General features: G+C 41.6%; 1 protein-coding gene across 1 annotated transcript in view; it reads right to left on the bottom strand.

Annotated features, from left to right (window-relative positions):
• The window catches only part of LOC119659515 (FERM, ARHGEF and pleckstrin domain-containing protein 2), a 449,110-nt gene that overhangs the window by 66,563 nt on the left and 362,220 nt on the right, over positions 1-20,327 (bottom strand). The window contains exons 9-10 of the mRNA XM_038067657.1: positions 2,560-2,687; positions 1,615-2,473 (exon numbers count right to left, since the gene is read on the bottom strand). Coding sequence (XP_037923585.1) covers positions 1,615-2,473; positions 2,560-2,687 — 987 coding nt within the window. The remainder of the gene's footprint in view (positions 1-1,614; positions 2,474-2,559; positions 2,688-20,327) is intronic.

The following is a 20,327-nucleotide window of genomic DNA, read 5'->3' as shown; positions in this document are numbered from 1 at the left end:
TGGCACCCATTGATATATCTATGTATATATTCTCGAAACATAAGTCAAAATTTACATTTTCCCGGAGGGCCTACGTTATTGTACTTGTTTCGAAATACCGACCTCTGGGCTGGAATGAGTAAATGAATGGAATGGCAGCCGTATTAATGTCCTGTAAGGAATTTCCATTTTGTCTCTGCGTCCAATTTTTAATGATAGTAATTAATCTACAGCACAAACGTCACAACTCTGCCCCTTCCAATTGCTACTCCCGCATTCTTCCCACACTTACTTCAGTATTTATTTTTAGCTGGGCTTCCCTTGTAAGACTAATGTCATTTCGCCTCCTATGCTAAGCATTATCATTTATTCGGGCTTTAATGGGCAACATATCCTTGAACTCTTTGCGGCATACGAAGCTTAGAGGGGGACGTTGTGGCTTTATTTTAGTATCAATTATGACTTGTATGCAGCAAATTTTTTAGAATCCTTCAAAATTAGAGGAGTTACTTTCGCATTCTCCTTTGGCAGTCCAATCAGTACCTTCGGGCAAGATGTTGTAGCGCCGATTTTCAGTAAGCCGTGAAGCCCTTGTAAATTCGGATTATTTAGGAATTATGGCAATTTACGAGCACTTTCACTTGCCGAAATTAGAAAGTTAACTAAACTTCACCTGTATGCAAAGCCCACCATCCTTGGCAGTCAATAAACTAAAGAGGAAAGTATTGGTAAACAATTATTAATTGGAAATCATGTGGGACGGTTTGGTACCTACGCCCTGATTATTATCGCCCAAAACACATAAAATTTCAACTGAAAATCGGCAAGATAAATTAGCTTCAGTATAAAGCCTACAAATGAGAAGCACATTTCACATTTTAGATTACATCCGTGGCTTCCTTCAGACTGGATATAAAAGGCAACCTTTTTAATTAGCGGTAAGTGAGGGCATTAATTTTTCACATGCCAGTTATTTCTTATGTTGAAAAAGTTTGGCATTTTATGAATCGGCTTATTATATGGTGGGCGTAGTCAAAAGGTTTTCAAAAGTATTTGTGGGGATTACAATGTGCTACGTACGATACCAATTGAATGTTTCCGCTTTGGATGCTTAGGTCCTTTGAGCTTCAAAAGGACAATAGTGAAAAGTCGAATTGCTCATTATAGGAAATATGTTCGTTACTTCTGGAGGTTATTATAATAATAATCGTTGACGCAACAATCCATATTGGATCAGGACCTTGAAGTGGGTTAGAGCACTTCATTCAAGACCGGAGGTTATTAGGCAGTTCTTTGTTGATTAGAAGGTGGTGCTCCTTTCAGGAAGTGCCAAATCACAGGTTATAACCTGCAAATTGATGTTTGTAATTGGATAATGGCTCCTGCTCTGTCATTGTGTCACTAAAATTTGTGCATAAACGTGAATCAGTCAGACTCCATAGATGAATTAAATTTAAATTCGACAGGATATTTGCCGGAACTAAACTGCAGGCTATTTCGGCGTGAAATGTTAATCAATCAATAACCATTATTGGGATTTAGAGCTCCATGAGCGCTAATGTATGCGTAAGCGTGTTTTCCTTTAGATTCGCTCATTGGGGCTACAACAATGTTTGCTTTCTATTATTTGCTTACCTCATCCTTCGCTACTCCATCTTCATCGACGTGCTCGAAACTTTGTCGTTCCAGGCCAACGGAATCACCTTCCGATTCACATGTGGAGCAAACTTCCTCGGACGTGTCCCTGCTTTCTATTCGGATAGGGACGCGCTGATAATGCCACGGCATGGACTGTCTCCGAAGGACGGCATGAGTTTTTGGTGCTATTTCTGGACCAACTGAGGCGCGTCTTCGTTCCAAGGCAACGTTTGTCGAATCCGTTGAACTCTCGCGGGATACCCTGGGCTTATGAAACGTAGTAGCTCCTGCGACAATTGTACCGTTTAATAGTTCCGAACATTCCGTCACGTGTCTACAGACTTCGTGTTGATGATATGTAGTCGGGGCGCGGGGCAAACTATATGTGTAGAATTCTTCTCGAGGATGATGACCACACGTACGACGCGGTAAACTATTCGATTCGTAGTCAAATGTGCCATGGCTGCTCATGCTTGCACTGGCTGCACGTGACAAACTTCTGGCCATGTCCTGAGACGTTTTCGTTGTCGATGCTGTTGTTGTAGCTGTGCTGGCAACACTCTGGGTCGAGGAAATGGGGCCACGTCCGATGCCGGTTCCATAGGAGAAACCCATTGATGACGAGGCCGGTGTCATTATTGTCATATCGGATGACCGGTACGATGCCACACTATCCTGGGAGTGATTACGGGAATGGATGGAAGTTTGGTCCGTTGCGTTCCGAGAGGATGATACAGGCCGCGATGGTGGCACTTGGTCAAAAAAGCGTTCATCGTAATGGGCAGTGGGAACCATAAGTGGTGAACGTGGTGGTTCCTCTGAATATGTTCGATGAAGTTGTTCATGCTCGGATAGTCTAAGGAAAATTACATTTTAGATATTCAACTGATGTGTTGGCACAGCTGGACCATAAATATAATTAGGATGTGAAAATTTGCTTACGTTTTCGGTTCATCCAGGGTAACAGTTTGATCCTGACTTCTGCCGCCAGACATTTCTGACAGACTCTTCGTCAATTTACGCCCATTCAGAATGCCATTAGTTTGAGCACCTTGCGAAACCATTCTTACCTGAAAAGGGAAAATGTAATTAGAAGGGTAGATTTGCTTATACATATGGGTAACTGCCGATCATTTCAGATTCAACGTAGCTTGTAATATCCATTCCTTATCACAGCAAAATTATTTCTACATTGAAAAGGGACGTATCCTATGAAATTTCGCCCAAATGTTAGCTTGGAAAAGTTATGAAAACTGATTGCTTTAACTTTCAGATATGTGGAAGCAGAATATGTTTAATGTGTTCGACCCGACATTTTTCATCATTGTTTATATTTCCTTCTACCCAGGCAATTCTTCATTCCTCTCTCGGTTATGAAAACAGTTCCAATAACGAAGGGGAATTCCATAGAAAAATGTTGTAAAATTCATGGGAATTGCTCCAGAGTTCATATAATTGCCCAAAAAATTAAATATATTCGGATCATAAAAAATGGCATTCCCTTCATAAAATCTGGCATAGGAAGTTTTACCTCGGGTATAATGCTATATTTTGTCTGCAGAAAAATTAATGGAATGTTGGAAATTTATAGGCTGTATTGAAGGACCAAATCAAATAATGAGTTGATTTTTCCGCAGAAGTTAAATTTTCAATTCCATCTTCGATAATGGAGGGCTAAGGGGAGGTGCCTCCTCTTCATACCCGATGGCAGCCACTATCAATTTATGGCCCGCACAATGGATTTTTTTATATCGTCATGGTAAGCTTTGAATTTTTGACTCAACCCCGTATAGGGGGAGGAAGGGTCGGATATGTACCGTGGCGGACATGGAAATTTTACTAGGTGATGCAATTGTAATTGCACTTAGAGGGTAATAAATAGTTATGTTGGGTTAGTTATTTTAGTGAGGGAAGCCGTAAATGCAAGCACTCAGCCCTTTCGTACTATCTCACTCAGGCCTGTAAGAACCATCATCATCAACGGAGCAACAACCGATATCCGGTCTAGGCCTGCCTTAACCCCGATTTCGCGCCGAAAGACACCAATTCGATGTCCCTAAAAGCTATCTGGTATACTGACCTGCGCCATAACTTCATCTTAGGCAGGGTCTGCCTCGTCTTCTTTGTGTAACATCCTCGGACATTGCCTATTCATTGGCCTCCCGCCTACATCGTCCGCAAACTTTACCGAATCTGAGAACATTCTCCATGGGCAGAGAATGCGCAGACTGTTCATTGAAGAAAACTTTATCCAGAATCTTTGCCTGCGGTCGGAGCAGTACGCGCAATTGCATATGAAGTTCAGGGACGTCTCTTCCTCCTCCTCCTCCATGCAGCTAATAACATAGTCGAGACCACCACTCCAATTTTGTGTCCGTGCCTTAGTTTAACAAGTAGTGTTCCGTTAAAATCCTTACCAGGGTTTTTATGTCCCACTTCTTCAAGGGGGAATGGGGTGGTTCTAGCGACCTTCGGTTCTTCCACAAAAATGTTCGCCTGACGGCTAAAGATCAAATTTCGCCATTCAGCGGCGTGAATACTTTTAATTTCACCCTTCCTTCGGATATCTGCTATCTGATATTTTTTATGAACATAAATTCAATGCTGAGAGGTGGCAGTGAGAAAGACGAGGCAGCAGCTCTGTCGGTCAAACCAAAACCCAGTAGCCGAGGAGAACCTCCATAGTAGTGGCACCGGGAAATGCTGTCCTAACTTTGGTTTGCTGGCCATGATGCAGTACGCGAATCCTCTAAAGGCCTATTAGGGCGATCAGATCCAAGCCCTGATTGAAGACATTTGTAACAGGAGCAAAAACTCACCAAGAACAGAGCTCTGATCCGGAAGAACTGCTTTTCATGCACCTTGGAACTAAAATAGTTAACTTGCCCGAATTCGTCAAGGATAAGCACAATGTGCACCAAGCCATGCACAACATGATGGAAGCCATCAGGTTGTTTTATAATATATATTTATGCAGGAGGAAGAACGAAGACCTAAGAAACAGGCGGAATCTGCAGTCCTAATAGCGTCACAAGGAACCCAAGCGGCATTAAATCGCAACGTCATCGACCCCCGGCCAAGTAAAAGAATGCGAGACAAAAAGGAAGAACTTTTACAAAATCAATCGCCTAAAAGGAAAACAATTCGGGAAACCAGAAGCTTGACGATTATGACATAATAGGTTTTGTGTTTCCCTATCTCGGGTCAATGCTTTCAGCCAATGGACGTATCAGAGAACGTCTCAAATCTAAAAAATTACCGTCCATCTTCTAAGTATTGATCAACTATAAAAGAAAATGAACGGTGTCTCGCGTTAATGGGAACGAAGATGTTGCATTAGACTAGTGGCGTGACACGTTGTGATCGCATCTAAAATGAGGTTGTACCGATCGTGGAAAAACTGCAAATGAGGCGTTTTCTATGGTATGGTCACGTAATTTGCACTAACGAGAATTCACTTACCAATATTGGTCTGAACATAGAAGTCAGTGGTAACGGACCAAAAGGCCGCCCCAAACAACGGTGGCTTGGTACGCTGGACGGGAATTTAAATGCCTCGCGATTACTTCGTGGTCACGTATTTGATAAAATGAAATGGTGAAACGAATAAAGACGGGCCGACCCCGCTGGTAAACGGGACAAAAACTGAAGAAAAAGAAGAAAATGTAAGGAGCGACGAGTGCACGACAGCTCCGTGTCACATACCTAAAAATTCGATTCCCTTTTATTTTTTAGAAAGCGGTTTAAATATCTAAAGGATAGCCCTGTATTGATAATAGTCAACCTCATACGCTTCACACAAGAGTATAATATTATTAGTAAATGCGAAGAATTTAACCTAAATCAGATAAACAAGTCAGGAACCGCAAGCTTGACGCTTCAGGTATAAAAGGTTTGTGTTTCTCTATGTCAGGAGCATAACGCAGTTGTCCATTGGCTGATATCATTGACTCGAGATATTAAAATAGCTCAGTTCTGTCAATAGCAGCAACATGCCCAGAACAGAGTGATTTAAATATCCCATGCCAATGCTCTTGGCCAAATTGTGCAATATATTATCCCTTACACCCATGCCAAATTTGGTACTTTTATAATGGACATAAAGGGGGTTGCCGGGCAAATTTCTAAAATTGGGAAATATACAATTATTTAATTTATTTGTGCAGGTATGGATGTATGTATTTTGAAGCTTAGATTTCGTAAAGATGCACCATTGTGAGTTTTTTTTCAGATTTTTTCGTATGATAGGTTCTGAGAATGAGACCTGTTACACTTTTTGATGGTCATATTTTGAGCCCTCACTCCCCTAGATTTCACCCGATATCAAAGACGGAAATAGTTTCGGAAAGTACTAATTGAGCCCTTTCATTTCATGCCCCACATGACCACATTTTATGAAAAAAATGTTGCACCCTCCATTCACATGTACGGGGAGTCCCCCCCCCCCCCTTAATCTTAACACAAAATGGCGTCACTTGCTACATGTAAAGGGAACAACAGATCACACGCCTTTACCAACTTTCATGACAATCAGTCCAGTCGTTTCCGAATAAATCGGGTGTGACAGACGGACATCGACTGGATTCTAATAAGGTTTTGTGTTTACACTAATACCGACTTAAGAAGTTTAGGTGGAAATGTAAGGAAAATCTTAAGGACCCAGGAAAGAGATCATATGTTTGAGCGGAAAAAGTTCAGCATGGAAAAATTTAAAGCTTTCGAGTTATAGGCTCGTTGGGAAAAATGTCGCGGTATTTGCCAAAAAAAATTAGATCTACATACGCACATTGTAAGGAACTCGATGAGGTGACATCCAGAGAAGAAATCCGCATTGCATTGAAATAACAATTCAAGTTGGAGGAAGGCAGCGCAGAAATTGTTGGCCGTAGGGAAAGTTGTTTTAAATGCCTTCGTGAAGGCATTAGCGGCAACGATCGATCAAAGGAGTTCGATATGAACGCCAAATGTATTTTGTACAAAGGAAGGGAAGGACGGGTAACCGTTGATTGCTATATGCAAATAAGGTTTAATCAAATAAACCTGAATCATTGCAAAGTCACACAGGATTTATATGCGCATACCACTTACGAATACGGGATGAAAATTGTCATTATATATAAACCCTACAGAAACTTTCACAGTGGTATATGGGTCACAGATTCGACAGGTTGAGCGACGATTCTGGCTTGGATTCGCCGAACTATATAATATACCATGTGCTAGGCAGGCACATGGCAGCTAGTGGCTTTGTTTGAGCAAAAATAAGCAGTATATTCATGTACAGTTGCTACGCCGCACCACACCCCGCGTTGCCTGAATTTGAACAATTGGTACACAATCTAGTTCTCGACGTAATGGAACGAAGTCCAAGGATGATAACAGGTGACTTAATGCATGGGCTATTGAGTGGCGCAGCAAAAAGACTATCGCAATGGGACGAAGCTTATTGGAAGCATCCGCCCAATTAGATATATGTAGTTCTAGCCAAAGTAGGTAATGTAAACACCTTTCAGAAAACGAGGTCCAGTTCAATTGTGAATCTGACTTTTGTTAATTCTGCGACAGCGCGTAATATGTCCTGGCAAGTTTGCAAAAACTTCACGCACAGCGACCATCAGGCAATTACTTTTGAACTAGGGACGGAGCCGCAGGGCGGGACACCGGCACGCTGGAACCCAAAGCCCAAAAGAACAGCAGGGTGCTGTGGATAACCTAGCATTCATGGAGGAGTAGCTAGACTAGGCAGACACCTCCATGGATAGAGCATTTCATGCCACACGCGCTGCTAAAACATGTGACGTATCCATGCCAAGGAGATGCTCATTCTCCACTAGAAATCCCAATTACTCGTGGAATAGTAAACTGTCCAGCCTTCGATTGTCTTGCCACCGAGCCAGACGAAAAGCTCAGAGGCCAGTAGGCAGGATCAATCAGGGCAAAAAGAGTTTGCCTATAAGTTTGAGTTGAGTTTGACTTTGAAACAGACACTTTGGTATAACACCGATGTCGTTAAGAAATACGTTATCTTCGCGAGTGTCACACGGGGCTTCGTATTGGATCCACGACTCCCCGATTCCGGGGAGGTGATGTTGGTGGGTTACGCCCACGACATTGCACTGATTGCGTTTGCAAAACAGCTCAAAGATGCTCAGTTGTACTCAAACGAAGCAATTGGTGGTGTTAGGGCTCGGTTAGGCGCTGGATTGGCACTTTCAGAGGAAAAACGGAAGTGGTCCTCATCACCAAGCGCCATAAGAGAAATCACGCCCGCATTAGAATTGGTATTGATACTGGGAAGTGATGACAAATGCAAAACTCAATTTTAAGCAGCACATTGAGTATACTTGCGAAAAGGCATCCACCACGAGTATGGCTCTAGCCCTTTCCTTTAATTAAAAACAATATACAGAAAAGCAAATTCCTTGTTACATAATATCTTCAAGGGGAGGAGCGAGTAAATGGTTTACCCTATGCTTAAAACTCAGAGTCATCCTTCGACTGAGAGAAAGAGTCAAGAGGCCGCTGTAGGTTCAGCATGGGCTCGGGATCGGGGAGTGAAAGTAGATGACGAGCATCACGAAGTGTACTTCCAAAAATGTCAGCACTACGTGTACTATGAGAGGCGGTGCAGAAAATAATGTCAGGGTTGTCAGAGCAACCGATCAGGCAAATACAGAGACGGAAAAGGTACGCATATTGGGGAAGTGTTGCTGCAAAGAAAGGAGGTTGGGGTGGGGAGCCGTGGCGGATACTCAACTCGAGGAAGGTTCTTTTTGAATAAGAAGTTCCGGGTGAATTTACGTTGTACAATTTCAAGAGCGCGACAGTTACGGACGCTGAAGGCCGACCAGACTACACAGGAATCTTCAAGAATGTTTCTGACAAGGGAGTTGAAGAATGTTAAGGAAGGCTGATTTGAAATAAACTCGGAAGATGAACTAAGGGTAAAACCAGACATTTTGGAAGTTCATTTGATGATGTCAATGAAGTGGAAATTGAAATTAAGTTTTTCATCGTATATTACACCCAGGTCCTGGAAGGAGATCGGGCGTGAAAAGGGTTGTCCGATAAGAGACTAGCAAAATTATGTTAGGAAGGTTTAAGCTTATAGAACATTCAGTGGCATTCGCTGACATTCACTATCAGGTTATTAACCGAACACCAGAGTATCAAGGTTGGACTGCAAGAGAACACAGACCACCGAAGACGAAAAAGAGGCAAATAATTTAAGGTCGTCTCTGTAAAGCAAACATGGACAGATGAGGGTGGAGGCGAAGCATTGGTGAAAAACAAGTAATGTGGAGGCCAAGTATAGAGCCTTGGGGAACACCAGAGGAATGGAAGGAAGAACAAGATGAGTAACTTTAAAAGAATTGGGGGGGGGGGGGAGAGGAGTGACTAGCGGGAGTTTGGAGAGAGGAATCTAATGAAATCTAATCCAAAGGCATTGGAGATTTCAGTATAAACAGCAGGTATTTCCTGTCGAAAATTAAAGCATTTAGCAAAGAAGCTGGTAAAAAGCAAAGAGTTTGAAGCAGTTGATCCATGTTTCACGAAATCATGGTGCTCCTTGACAATGAGGTGACCGAAGTGCTCGGTCAGCCAGTCGTTGAAGTATACCTCGACTTTGGAACAAGAGGAGAGAAGAGAGACGGTAGTCCACAGCGAGAGAAGGGTCTTCACTCTTGAAGGTAGGGTTGAAAAGGGCCTCTTTCCAGGAATGGCGAAAGTAGCATTCTTCTAGGTTTTTGTTGTAGATTATATACAGGGGAGGCAAATGTGGTTTTTTCAATGAAGATGGAAGAGGTTAGGAAGCCCATCGGACCAATGACTGGTTCGACCAAGAAAGGCGCAATGAGAAGAATGGCCAGAGATTCGGAGCAGTTTGCAGCTAGAAGAGGCCTAGAGAGCGGAGGGGTCGATGGAGAAAACGCGGTTGCGAGATAGCGACTGTAGGACCAAAAGGGTTTCAAGTTACCATTACCATTTATGGGCTTTTTTAATCATGGACTTCACGGTCGAGCATTGCTTTCAAATAAGCAAGGTGGGCGTCATTTCTAGAAACCTGAAACTTCTAATGCAATGCATGCTTCAGGCGGATATTATTAAAGATGTTGGTTGTGAACCAAGTTGGGTACGGCAGCAGACAAGCAGGGGAGAAGGGACATAACAGAACAAAAGATCGGACAGGATATTGTGATCACACGTTTCGTTACATAATATGTGATTTTGACATTTGGGGATGTGCAAGGAAATAAATAGACATGACGTTCGGGGAGGTTGGAAAGGAAGAGAACGAAAGTACGGCCCATAGGGTTTTTGGTAGTATTGAAATTCAGAGCAGAGCAAGTGTTCATAAAGGAAAAAGTAGAAGGGAAGAATGGAAGAGGTTTTTGGAAGGAATTTGAAGGCTAGGATGATTACACCAGTAGAGCATGGGAAGGTGAAAATCTCCACAAAGAAAGAAATATATAATAATATAGAACGGCCCCTGCATACCTCGTGAGCCTAATCCTACTGTATCCAGTCCCAATTTGGGGAACAGCGCTACATGTTTTATGTAGCACATTTAAACTTTTAAACTCCGGTCTAAAGGCGAGGGTGTGTTCCGTCTTTAGGACCGTCTCAAATGATGCGGGGTTCATCTCGACAATGGTTCTGGTCGACATCTTGGCAGAGGAGATGACGAACATATGTGACACGAAGTCCATTTCTCCTTTAACGCAGATGAAAAAAACCGAAGTGGAGAGATCCATATGTAGATGGCAACAGCGATCGGAAGAGGCAGAAATGGGTCGTTGGATTTTCAAGTTTATCCCTTCAATCATCAAGACAAAGCACGGGGAAATCAATTGCAATTTCCCTCAATTTCTTACAGATCACAGAGGATACCGTCAGTGCCTCTACAGGTTTAAATTGGACACTTCTTTTGAGCGTTCAAACTGCGATTGGCTGCCGAAAGACGAAGCACACGTATTCTTCAAATATGCAATAAGAAAGGAAAAACCTAGAGGAAAGTCTAGGTAAAATACAATCTCAGGAAAATTTTATCCGAAGAGTGTTAACGTGACAGGAGGATTAGGATACGATCAATTCCTTGATAATCCAGGATAAACTGCAAACAATGGAAGAAGCCAGGAATGCGTGGTTACGAACCCCGCGGTTAGAAGAAAAGATGGTGGGTCGGTGGTGGATCGAAGTGATGTTAATTTTTGTGTGGCGTGTCCAGGCCAGAGCTTTTGAAGATTTTCATCTTCTTCCAAATAAAGGCCACAAAAGTAGGCAGGCAGACATTGAACAGATTTTGAAAAGGTTCTGTTTTACATAAAACTTTAAAAATGCTATGTTCTGAAAAAAATGACTGAAAGCGGAAATGGTATGGTTTCACAAAGACTGCCGTAGGGCTGCTTATGTTCTCACAAAAACCTACCAAAAATCACTTTCGATCGAAAGAATCCGAAAAGACTTTTGGTATGGGTGGACATATATGCAAATTGGACTTCATCGAATTCAGAAGGATCACATTCTATGATGAGTTCAACTTCGATTTGCTTAGATTCACTGGAGTGCCGGGTGTTAGGGGAAGATCGGGCGAAAATGTTTCAAAAAGTTCATCAGAAAGACTGGTAGGCAGAGAGATAGCCAAATAATCTGACAATATTTTACTTATCATAGTGTTGACTAATTGACACAGATTGAAGGAAATACTTACGAAAACATTCTGGAGAACCGTCTAATACCATAAATAGAAAGACTCTATTCTCAAGAAAATTACCAAAGTTTTGAACACGATTCTGCGTCGTGTCATCACTCCTTTTAATCTTCTGTTCAAAATTCATTAAGCGATCAGCAGTAATTATATGTTTTCACTAATTTCCATACAAACAAAAATGGACGAAATATAAGAAAATATGATTTTTTTCAGTTGTTCACTTTTTATTTCCGCCATTATAGAAGCAAGACGAGGGGACGGGAACAACCACCCGCTTCACTGTTCATACCCTCCTTTACCCCTGCAAAAAAAGGATTCACAATTTGAGGGGCGCCGTAGCCTTTAATGGCCAGATTGATTTAAAGGGATTGGAAAGGGGGCTTTTCCTCTTTCTTTTAAGTATCCTCCCGATCGTCACGCCTGAGAGGGTAGGGTTGAAATTCAAACTCTACCATGACGACTGAGAAAAAACACTACGAGGGGCCAACACTTTAAAAGCAGGTGACTATCACGAGTTTTTACGGGCTTTGAAGAGGAGAAACTCCCCTTTCGCTCTCCATAAATTCTCCACTGCTCCAAGGGATTGGGTTGAAAATTCGACTTTCACCGATTTTTTCTGCGAAATATAGTGATGCGTTTTTTTGTTTTCAGTTAAAAGTATTTTAACAAAGAGATCTTATTTCACATGGGAATATCATGTAGTAAATCATGGTTGAATTACTATATTATTTACTTTCATTTGAAGCCAAATTTCCAGAAACGAGAAAATCGAATCAATTTGCAATTCATAAAATACTTTCCCCAAAAAGTGACGCTCTGATGACGACAATCCAATAATCTCGAAAAGTCAATGTAATATTACCATAAGCGGAATACTCCCCCATTGAAATTTACTTTGCCGACTTTGCGAAGTTTTCCATTTCACTCCCTCTGATTTCCATTTCCGGTCACAGCCCCCTGTGAGCGTTTCACTTTGGTATCATGGCAACAAAACGTGATACTTGGTGAATATCCAACGCAATTCAGATTTAATAGATCCACGTCAATGCTTCCAAATATATCCATTAGTGGATCAATATGTAATTTTTGGATGGATTATTTTCGGCTTACCTTGACCTAAGGAAAATCTGTGGAGAGCCACGTCAAACCCACAAACTTATCTTGACCTCTTAGCACAAAATGGCTGCTGGCTTTTCACATTAACCTTCATGCGTGATTTATTTCGAATTATTTCCACCCTTGAAGCAGGCTCCTCGAAAAGGTGACTACTTCATCCGAGAAGGCGACAACGGGCTCCCGAGCAAACCCCAAAAAGGTGCTCTGTCACCTGGTTAAGTGATATCACAAGCACTCAACAAGATTTTCAAGGTAGTTGAAAATTTCAACTTTTCTCGAAGCTATAAATTTTCCTTCGTTTGATGTTTTCGCAATCGGAACAATTAAGTTGGGGTTTGCCAGGGAAGGATTCACTGTGCGAATGGAAGATTTCATGAAGGAGGAAAGAATTTAACCCGGGTTGAATGTAACATCAACAACGAACCCGAATCCTTTTTTGGTGAGTGTTGAGCGAAAATTACGGATTGTAATAGAATTAGGTGTCTAGACAAGCTGTGAATGGATTTAGTGAAATATAACGAGGCTAGTGGGAAGGACTGATTATCATTGTGACTTCTGTTTCCTTTGAAATTGTTCAGAACAATATTCATCACCGGGATAGAAAATTTTCATTTGCAAAGGGCTGCTTCCCGAAAATCTCTTCGCAAGGACAGAAGCGTCCTTTCTACTAAGTATTTCTCTGGAAGTTTGTTATCAGTGGTTATGAATAAATCGTACGAGAGATAACTTCTTTCATATTTGGGGATGATAATATCTCGAAATTAAAAATGACCATTCGGGCCCAGTACCGACCCGGTTGAATATAATAGGGAAAAGTTGACATTGCATGAAAATCAGAGACATGCTTAGTTGCCTAAAGGAGTATCTAGGATAAAATGCTAGGATCAGGTAAAAGTTGACATTCTGACACAGTGACTTCCCAGTATGAGAAATTTACTGTATGCTTTGTAAGGACAGCCTAAAAGTTGATTAAAACATTGTAATGAGAATGAATGGCTAAACTTCACAATCTTTCCATTAATTGGTTCAGAAATAAGGAAGAAAACACAAGAGGCAAACTTTTGAGTTTTTTGTAGGTACTTTATTACATGAGCCTTGTTTTTAAGCAACTAATGTATCTACTGTATCTTCCTGGGGTAGAAATTAATAGTTTTCAAATCTTACTACATACTAAGCTTAAGATATATTTCTCGTAAATACTAGGCTGTTGAATTAGGCCCCAGAGAAGCTAGTTTTGTTTTATTCTTCGCTTTTTTTTGGAACAGGATCTCTTATGGTTGCGATTTTGAGAATCCTGTTAAGCTTCGCACTGGGTGAATTCTACAAAGAAAAATAGCTACCCAGCAGCTAACCGACATCCTATCCAATACAAGGCTGATATTACAGCGTTTCGCGGTGGACGGAGACGAGTTTCCTGGATGATAACTATTACACGACCATCCACTAAACCATATGCTCGGAATAGGTTTCCTAATCAGCCAAAAAATTAAACCTGCTATTATGGGCTTTGAAAACATAAGCGAACGACTACGGAAATTTCGTAATATAAGCCCCACTAACGTTCATGCTAGTACAGAGAAGACTTTAGAGCCAGAGGACTTTAAACGAGGTAGCAAAAGGGACCCTCGTAACCTAATCTAAATCATATTTGGAGATTGTAACAAACGTAAAACTACCAATAACAACACACTGCGGATTATCTAACTAGCAGTATCACATAAGATAGCTGTTGGAACTACCTGATTTGACGCGAATAGCGATCTACAAACAAACATAGGCCTTTCCAGGCAGGACCACTTTGGCCACGTGTTAATTGAACGCTGTCACCTCACAGCCTTGATGAATGGCGGAACATATAAATGAATCAATATGGTCTCGGATTGCTATCTCGTTGGCATAATGGTTTGAGCTGGAATCACAAAACCATTTCGAATCATCTCTCACAACTAGGAGGGAGTGAACATTGAAGCCATACACAAAAAGTCCTTCCTAATATTATACTTATAAAGGCGAAACCGATGCCAAAATAACCGTAACCGACAGATGTCCTAGAGACGAAACATCAACGAATGATCTTCTCAATCAAGTGAAGAACATTATCATTGATACTGCTGCAAACACATTTAGCTCCAGTCGGAAAAAAAATCTGTAAGACTGGTTTGATGATGAAGGTAAGCTGGCAACGGAACAGAATGCTGCATACCGGACATTGTTGCACTCTCAGAGAACACGGGCACGCGCAGAGGCTTACCACGAACTTCATTGAGTGTGGAACCGAGTTCACAAACAGAAGCTTGGGAAAACCAATAGGTCTGTGAATTCGAAAAGTGCAGGGAGCAACCGCACCATTCGCAGGAAGTTAACCAATAGGTCAGCAGGATGAAGCCTTATTCACTTCGATGCTCATCTTATCGAGACAGAGACCTTATGGGCATAGTCCGTACAATTCACCGGTTTAGTAAATGTAAGTCGCCAGGGGTAGACGAAATTACAGCCGAACGACGAAATATGAAGACGACCAACTACACCAAGTAGTTCATCAGATCATGCATATGAGTGGTAACGAAGTATTATCTGTCCTGTATATAAAGAGGGGGATGTCATGCAGTGCAGCAATTATATAGATACCATGTTGTGGAGTACTTGCTGTAAGACGTCCGCCGTTATCTCAAGTAGAGAGAGCAGAGTTATCTTGCTAGGGGAACTATAAAGATAGGAGAATACAATTTCGAAAGCGTCAATAATTTCTCCTATGGATATGAAATTCACGCACGCTTGCTTCAGCTCAAAAGGTCTCGCTATTGGGTCGAAACTCTTACTAAGGACCTTGCCAATCCTCATGTATTTCTCAGAGACCTGAGTAATTAGCAAGAAAAAATGCGAACTCTTAGCAGGGAGTGAGGGAAGAACCACCGAAGAATTGTTGGTCCCTACATAAGGATTAACATTTCCGTAACGAAATGTCGAAATTTTTTAACGATACCACGACCCTCTCGTTGTGGATAAAATCCAACTCAGTAGGTTGCAGTCATTGGGTCACTTACTCCATATGGATAAGCATGAACCAACCCGGAAATTTATAAGAGCATGGTAGGAAAAGAAAAAGTGGTACTAACGAAACTTCCGTTTAAAGCCTTTGAGTAAAGTTTTGTTGATATAAATGGAAAACCTAAAAACAGTTTCCTTCCACTTCAGTAAAAAATAAATCATATTGGCAAATATGCATATTTCAGGTTTCTTCTTCTTCTTCTTTAGGTTTAGGTTTGGATAATTCAACTCTGAGAAAGGCAATAAGTAGTCGCCGAAATAGCATGAAAACAGCTCATAGGACGACTCACCAGTTGTCAGCCAACGCGTCTAATTTATAGTAATCATAATCGAAAATTTTTGGTCGATCTGCCGGGCTGCCCAGAGGAAGCAGTTTATACTCTATAGTGTCTAGGTCTAGAACGTCCCACAATCGTCTTTCTGTGGGACCGATTAGTCTGGATCCCCAATGAATATGCTTAAAAGTCTCCATCGATTGATGCCGGACCGGACCAAATGGAGACTCCCTTCTCTTTTTGGTCCACGGACTCCTCGTTTAGGGCCCAACATCCAAACTTTCAAAATATTAGGCGATGACGGGGCTTTACGATTTCTTAGCAGGACAGAGGCAAATCGTCAGACGCTGCCTGCCATTTCCATCTGGGTCATCTGATTCTTTTATCGCAGAGTAGTAGTAGTAGTAGTAGTAGTAGAGTAATTAACGTAGGTTCAAGCTGATTATGAATTTAGAAATATAAAATCAACTAAATGAAATACTTTTACTTCAAGCACAGAACTGGCCAATATACGGGAGATGTTTCACTAAATAGGTCGGTAGAAAGCAGCTTTTGCAAATATGCGCTTCCCAGTCTCAATATTTTGCCTTTGGGGGTGAATCCACGAGTAGTGCTTAATATTCGAATTTTAAAGATACTGGGCGAAAGGTTCAGTGGAAAGCCATGGAATCTTTCCTATCTAGGGTCAAAAATCACAACCGATAACATATACGACCGTAAAATTCGCGACCGGTGGTTGGCTGCCAATAGAGCCTATGTCAGCTTCCAAAACGCTGCCGTTCGAAATGTCTCTGCATAAGATAAAAGCTTTTACTGCACATACAAGCCCACATGTATTCCTCGGAGACTTGGGTTCTTAGCAAGACAAATTGCGAACACTTAGCCTGGTTCTAGAGAAAAATCCTTCCAGAAATTGTTGGTCCCCTACATGAGGATGAACGATTCCGTAGACATAATGACAAAATTTATGAGCGATGCCGAAACCGTCTGGTTGTGGATAAAATCCAGCTCAATAAGATCCGGAGGCCGGGTGGCTTAATTCGCATAGGTGAGAATCATCTAGCGCGGAAAGTCTGCAAGCTTAATATATATGGTAAAAAAAGAAGAGGTGGCGATGCCGCCTAAGATGAGCGATGGCCAGGACACCAGAGAGCTTTTAGGGATATTGAATTGGTGGACCTCAGCGCATAGCTGGCATGTCTGGAGTTTCTTACTAATGCAGGTCTTGTCCGAGTGCCGAAACTCTCGCGCTAGGTTGAATTGCTCTACTCATCATCATCAACGGCGCAACATCCGGTATTCGATCTAGGTCTGCCTTAATAGGGAACTCCATACACCCCGGTTTTTCGTCAAGGCCCACCAATTCGATATCTCTAAAAGCTGTCTAGGGTCCTGACCTACGCTATCCCTTCATCTCAGGCAGGGCCTGCCTCGTCCTCTTTTTCTACCATAGATATTACCCTTATAGACTTTCTGGGCTGGATCATTCTCATCCGTATGGATTAGGTGGCCTACCCACCGCAACCTGTTGAGCCAGATTTTATCCACAACCAGACCACAAATTGCTCTACTACAATCCGAAATGTAATGTTCGAAGTGTGGCGGGAGTATCAAAACCGCATTGTGTCTGTCAGTGTTCATCAATTAAGACGTCCCCTCACCACTCCTCCTTGTTATTGTTATGCCTACTGTCACACAGGTCATCCAACGTCCAGCGCTTTATACACTGCTTTATGTAGACGATGTTTTTCTAGCGTCTAATAACAAAGATAATTTCGAACAGTTTGTTCAACAAAGCAATTATAGCTACATGTAACACGATCTTAGATTGAATTTGAATAAAACTGAATTTTTGACCACCGATCCCTTTGAAACAGATACTATCGTTGTGAATGGCAGAATGGCAGAACTGGCGATGTAGATATCTTGGGTCAATGTTTTCAGCCAATAGAGAACTGCCTTATAAAATTGCTTCACCCATTACCACAACTTGGATGAAGTGACATTCCACAACTAGCGTCTTTTTTGATTGCCGTAACGATGAACGTCCACCTGGTCGCCGACTATGATCCTGAGTTTTGGAAGGCTATAAAAGATAATGAACGTCATCTTGCGGTAAAGAAGACGACAATTTTCGAAGAATATCCACGATCGATATGGGGTTCACCGATCGGGACAAAATTGCGATAGACGCGTCTTCGATTTTATGGGCACGTAATTTGTGTTTACAAGATTGGTCCCAAGTCGAAGTCGATGGTGTGGGACTGAAAGGCCGGTCGAAACAACTGCAGCTTGATACGCTGGATGGGTATTCGAAAACCTCGCTACTGCTCCAGATCAGGACATTGGTAGAACGAAATGGCGCAACCGATCGTGACGAGCCTACCCCGCTTGTGAATAGGGCAAAGACTAAAGATGGAGAAGAAAATTTTCGTCTATCCCAAAACCGATGACAGTAGAAGTACAAATTCATTTTAGTTCTCTAGTTAGCGTCCATTAATAATACGGTACAGAGTCGCCTTTAAAGCTTGCTTTGTTTCGCACAATTTCTAGCTTCTTGCGTCTCAGCAAACTGTCATACATGGCCCGTAGGAGTAGCTACTACACATTTTCGAATAGATAAGCTGCGGGAACCTATTGTGCCGAGATAGACATAGGGTTTACCGGACACGGCGAAGTCTTACTGTACAACCAGCATTTCCTGAATGAAGAAGAAGAAGAAGATGAAATCCTAGGAAATTGGATTGGACAAAGTTGAACGAGCTTCGCAGCAAATGGGATGGAACTTTCATGAAATCCATTATTCGGTTAGTGTAGATCCTCTTGAAAGTACACACCTTTCAAACGAAGGTGTTGCAAGGGGGATAGTAACACTTTGTGAAATGTTGCTACCGGACAGCATGATGTTGACGAAACTTTAATTAAGTGGATCTATGCCATGCTACCCCAAAGTTTGGTATATGCTGAGGTGCGTATTGATCGCTACCTGACAACAGAAGTAACGAAGGATTGTGCTGGTTTTTGGTTGAAATGTTGGAATGGTGTGTGGAAATACAGAACGGCCTGTTGATTAAATTGCCAATTGGTGCCACGGCCATGTAAATCAAAATAAAATCAGAATAAACGGTCTTCACCTTCCAGAGATGATGAGTACAACCTCAAATTTCAATGAGCTTGACTCTAACCGATCCTATACCCCAGGTCCTTTACGTCTTCAATTACAATGCTTGAATAGTTGCATAACCCTGTTGGAAAATTACTTAGATGAATCCAGTAGGCAACGATTTAACTCAGTAAAGTAAAAGCCGTGTTTCGGCAGTTAGTTGCTCCCTTTTTCAGCGTTTTACTGAATGAAATAATCAATGAAGAAGGAAGCAAGTGGTCCCTGAAATACACAATTTGCTTTAATGAAATCAATGAGATTCTCGGCAGAAAACATTTAATACCTTATGGGTGGCCCTAGCCAGCTTTCCATTCCCATAGCTTGGGCTCACCAGCGAAATATAGCAAGTCCCTGTTAGTTTGTCGATGCTTTGTTTAGCGTGGGCTTTGGCAAATATTATATTATGACGAAAATCACTCTAGTAAGTATGGGCGACGCCAATTAAAGTCACCAGCACCGACAACTAGCAAACATATAAAAAATGCTACAGTTAGTTAATATTAGAATAATCCACAAGTGACCCGAACATCGGTAAGAAGCCTTGCCAGTAAAGGATTTTCCTCGAAAGGTACTCGTGTATTTTTCTAACAAGTTCAGCGAGGAATAAGATGACCTGTAGTCTGTTCATGGTCATGGGATCAGTCTTTTCAACACAAATCGAATGTAATTAAATGATATTGGCATGAAAGTCATAGGAGAGGTTTCTTTTATTACGTCATGCGCGTGAGTGGTATGAATCCTAAAAAATAGAACATCCATTTCGTACGAGCAGTTAGAATAACGTATAGGCATTCCGATTATGGTAGTGCCTGAGGTTTAAAGGTCTCAAATTTTTACATAACGATTAAGAGTCTCAACATGGAAGCTTTGCACCCATGCAAAATACTCCCTAATAATATCTTTAGGTAGCGCTCTATTTAGGGATAGGTATTAAATATATAAAAATTCTGTTCATTTTTTAATGTTTTGTGTATAACAAAACCTTAACCTTAACTCCGTCTGTATGTCGGTCACACGCACTTTTCCCCAAAATGGCTAAATCGATCCGATCGAAATGTGGTGGACATATGAGAAGTATGAAATCCCACGTATACAGCGAGTGACAAAATGTACGTGCAGTTTAAAGGGGGGCTCTCCATACATGTAGAGGGGGGGGGGGGATGTAAAAACTTTTTTCATCGAATATAGCCATGTCGGGTATCAAATGAAAGGTCTCAATTAGTACTTAGTACGGAAGTAAGTAGTCAAAATGTACACATTTAAAGTGAAACAGGGCTCATTTTCGGAAACTACTCAACCCAAAAATCCAAAATAAATCAGGAAGGTGTGCTTAGATAAAATCTAGGCCTCAAAATATGATACATTCCGATATCTGCTCAAATAAACTTATTAATAG

This window comes from Hermetia illucens, chromosome 1 (assembly GCF_905115235.1).
Source record: "Hermetia illucens chromosome 1, iHerIll2.2.curated.20191125, whole genome shotgun sequence".
In the NCBI taxonomy this organism is placed as follows: domain Eukaryota; kingdom Metazoa; phylum Arthropoda; class Insecta; order Diptera; family Stratiomyidae; genus Hermetia; species Hermetia illucens.
This window is presented reverse-complemented; position numbering and strand designations above follow the sequence as displayed.